The sequence below is a fragment of the Sinocyclocheilus rhinocerous genome, unplaced genomic scaffold, assembly GCF_001515625.1.
Source record: "Sinocyclocheilus rhinocerous isolate Xijiao unplaced genomic scaffold, SAMN03320098_v1.1 scaffold1892, whole genome shotgun sequence".
In the NCBI taxonomy this organism is placed as follows: domain Eukaryota; kingdom Metazoa; phylum Chordata; class Actinopteri; order Cypriniformes; family Cyprinidae; genus Sinocyclocheilus; species Sinocyclocheilus rhinocerous.
The window spans coordinates 4,139-6,593 of record NW_015652347.1 but is presented as its reverse complement, the minus strand read 5'-3'; the positions used below and the strand labels follow the sequence as shown (position 1 = coordinate 6,593).

Here is a 2,455-nt window from a genome sequence, read left to right as displayed (position 1 = left end):
GAGAATCTGCACTTTTACTCAAATAGAAAACAAGTATTTCTACTTTTACTGGAATCATGTTTTATTTGAGAATCTGCACTTTTACTCAAATAGAAAACAAGTATTTCTACTTTTACAGGAATCATGTTTTATTAGAGAATCTGTACTTCTACTCAAATAGAAAACAAGTATTTCTACTTTTACTGGAATCATGTTTTATTTGAGAATCTGCACTTTTACTCAAATAGAAAACAAGTATTTCTACTTTTACTGGAATCATGTTTTATTAGAGAATCTGTACTTTTGCTCAAATAGAAAACAGGTATTTCTACTTTTACTGGAATCATGTTTTATTAGAGAATCTGTACTTTTGCTCAAATAGAAAACAAGTATTTCTACTTTTACTGGAATCATGTTTTTTACTGGAAACACACTCGCACTCACACACACACACCTGTGTATCCGCCGCTCCTGCAAGTCTGCCTCGTAATACCCGTGTTTGCACTCTTTGCCCACCAGCTCGTGTGGGTGTGGCTTGTACGGCTGGTTCTTGGTCACCAGAGAGATCCGCACTCTCAGAGGCCCGCTGTAGTTGTGTACCTATGAAAAGAGCCGCACAGAGTCATGTAACCACGCGGTGTCGTGTATCAGGTACAGCATGTGTCTCCTGGCCCGAAATGGAGAGGTATAACACTGGGAGTGCCTGATGGGAGCCGATCTCAGCGTCTCACCTTGATGGCGGGGTGTGTTTTTGTGGACTCGTTGCTCTTCTCTCCTGGGATGCTGCCGGCGGATCGACCCTCACATTTATAGCGGAAACGCATCCCTCGTGCTTTCGGCTGCTCGATTATCTCCACGTACGGAGGGCCTTTAGACAAACACACAGAAACACAGTTACAACATGCTGCGTGTTTGGGAATTCATCTCAAATAATCTACAGAATATCATCTAGAATTAATCTATAGCTCATGCGCTAGTGTTCAAGCGTTTGGGTTTGGTACGGTTTTTAAATGTTTTTTAAGTCTCTTCTGCTCACTGAGGTTGCATTTATTTGATCAAAAATACAGTGAAATATTATTCTAATGCAAAACAGCTGTTTTCTATGTGAATATCTGTTAAACTGTAATGTATTTCTGTGATGCGCAGCTGTATTTTCAGCATCATTACTCCAGTCTTCAGTGTCACATGATCTTCAGAAATCATTCTAATATGCTGATTTGCTGCTCAAGAAACATGTATGATTATTATCAATGTTGAAAACAGTTGTGCTGCACAATATTTTTGTGAAAACCGTGATACATTTTACTTTTCAGGATTCACAGATGAACAGAAAGTTCAGAAGAACAGCATTTATTTCACACAGAAATCTTTTGAAGCATTATAAATGTCTTTACTGTCACTTTTGATCAGTTTAACGCGTCCCTGGTGAATAATCGTGTCTCTGGAGTCTCTGAAAGTGCAGTGAGCCGTGCACAGCTTGGTCTATTATTATCGTAAAGCATAACTTGACTGTTCAGTAGCAGATCTCAAGGTAAATGTCGTTGTTTGAGAGAGTGACTGCAGTCAATCCTAAACACAGCTCCAGCGTAATGACGTGACATATACAGTAGACTTCTCCTACCTTGGGCCACCGGGGACGCTCCCCACTGGTGAAACAGTCCTGAAAGAACAAGGGATGAGCGATCAGTCACACAAAGCAGTTTATAGCACACTCTCCAGAGACGCCATACGAGTCAAACCTGCCAATAACACACCTAAACCAGACAAAGCTACTTCTCACTCCATGTTAAACTTGGTTTACATGACACCACCAGATCTGCTTATAATTCACATATTTCGTTCAGAAAATCAGGTTTTAACAATAAAAATATAATTTCATAATGGTGCTCACTCATTAGTCCTTCTGACCTTCATACAGGAGTCGTTATGGATTTGAAATAAATGGCCAAAAATGAATTCTTGAGTTATTACTTCAATGCAAATCAATGAGCTTTTTAGGTTATGCTCATTTTATTATCTACCAGATGAAATGTCTAATTGGTTAGAATAATAAGAGCAGTAATAGTACATGTTGCGAATGAATCAGTAGTCATTAAACATTAAAATTTGTTCCATAATAACTGATAATTGATACATGCCATATGACATGCCACATCATGTTATCCTTGGAAAGGATTTTTAACAAAAGTACATGTGGTCTTTCCATGTTGTTACTCTTACCGTGCTAAATTAATTCTTTCTAGAGGCAGACACATTGTTCCCTTGAAGTAGCAACGTGACTTTCGACACTTGTGTGCTTATGTGGAAAATGAGGATGCTTTTTCCTTCATGTGCTAAGAAAACGTTGCAAGACTTTTAGTGTTCTGGACACGCATCAGATTGTGCTTAAAAAGGCAATTAAATGTTTCTATTCACACATTTACTCTATAATGAGTGGAGATTGTGTGTTTGAAGTTTACTGGAATCCAATCCAAAA

General features: G+C 38.5%; 1 protein-coding gene across 1 annotated transcript in view; it reads right to left on the bottom strand.

The window, feature by feature from the left end:
• LOC107714883 (transcription factor p65-like) overlaps window positions 1–1,764 on the bottom strand; it is a 13,461-nt gene extending 11,697 nt beyond the window's left edge. The window contains exons 1-4 of the mRNA XM_016520876.1: window positions 1,760–1,764; window positions 1,601–1,692; window positions 711–847; window positions 418–579 (exon numbers count right to left, since the gene is read on the bottom strand). Coding sequence (XP_016376362.1) covers window positions 418–579; window positions 711–847; window positions 1,601–1,692; window positions 1,760–1,764 — 396 coding nt within the window. The remainder of the gene's footprint in view (window positions 1–417; window positions 580–710; window positions 848–1,600; window positions 1,693–1,759) is intronic.
• Window positions 1,765–2,455: the final 691 nt, after the last annotated feature.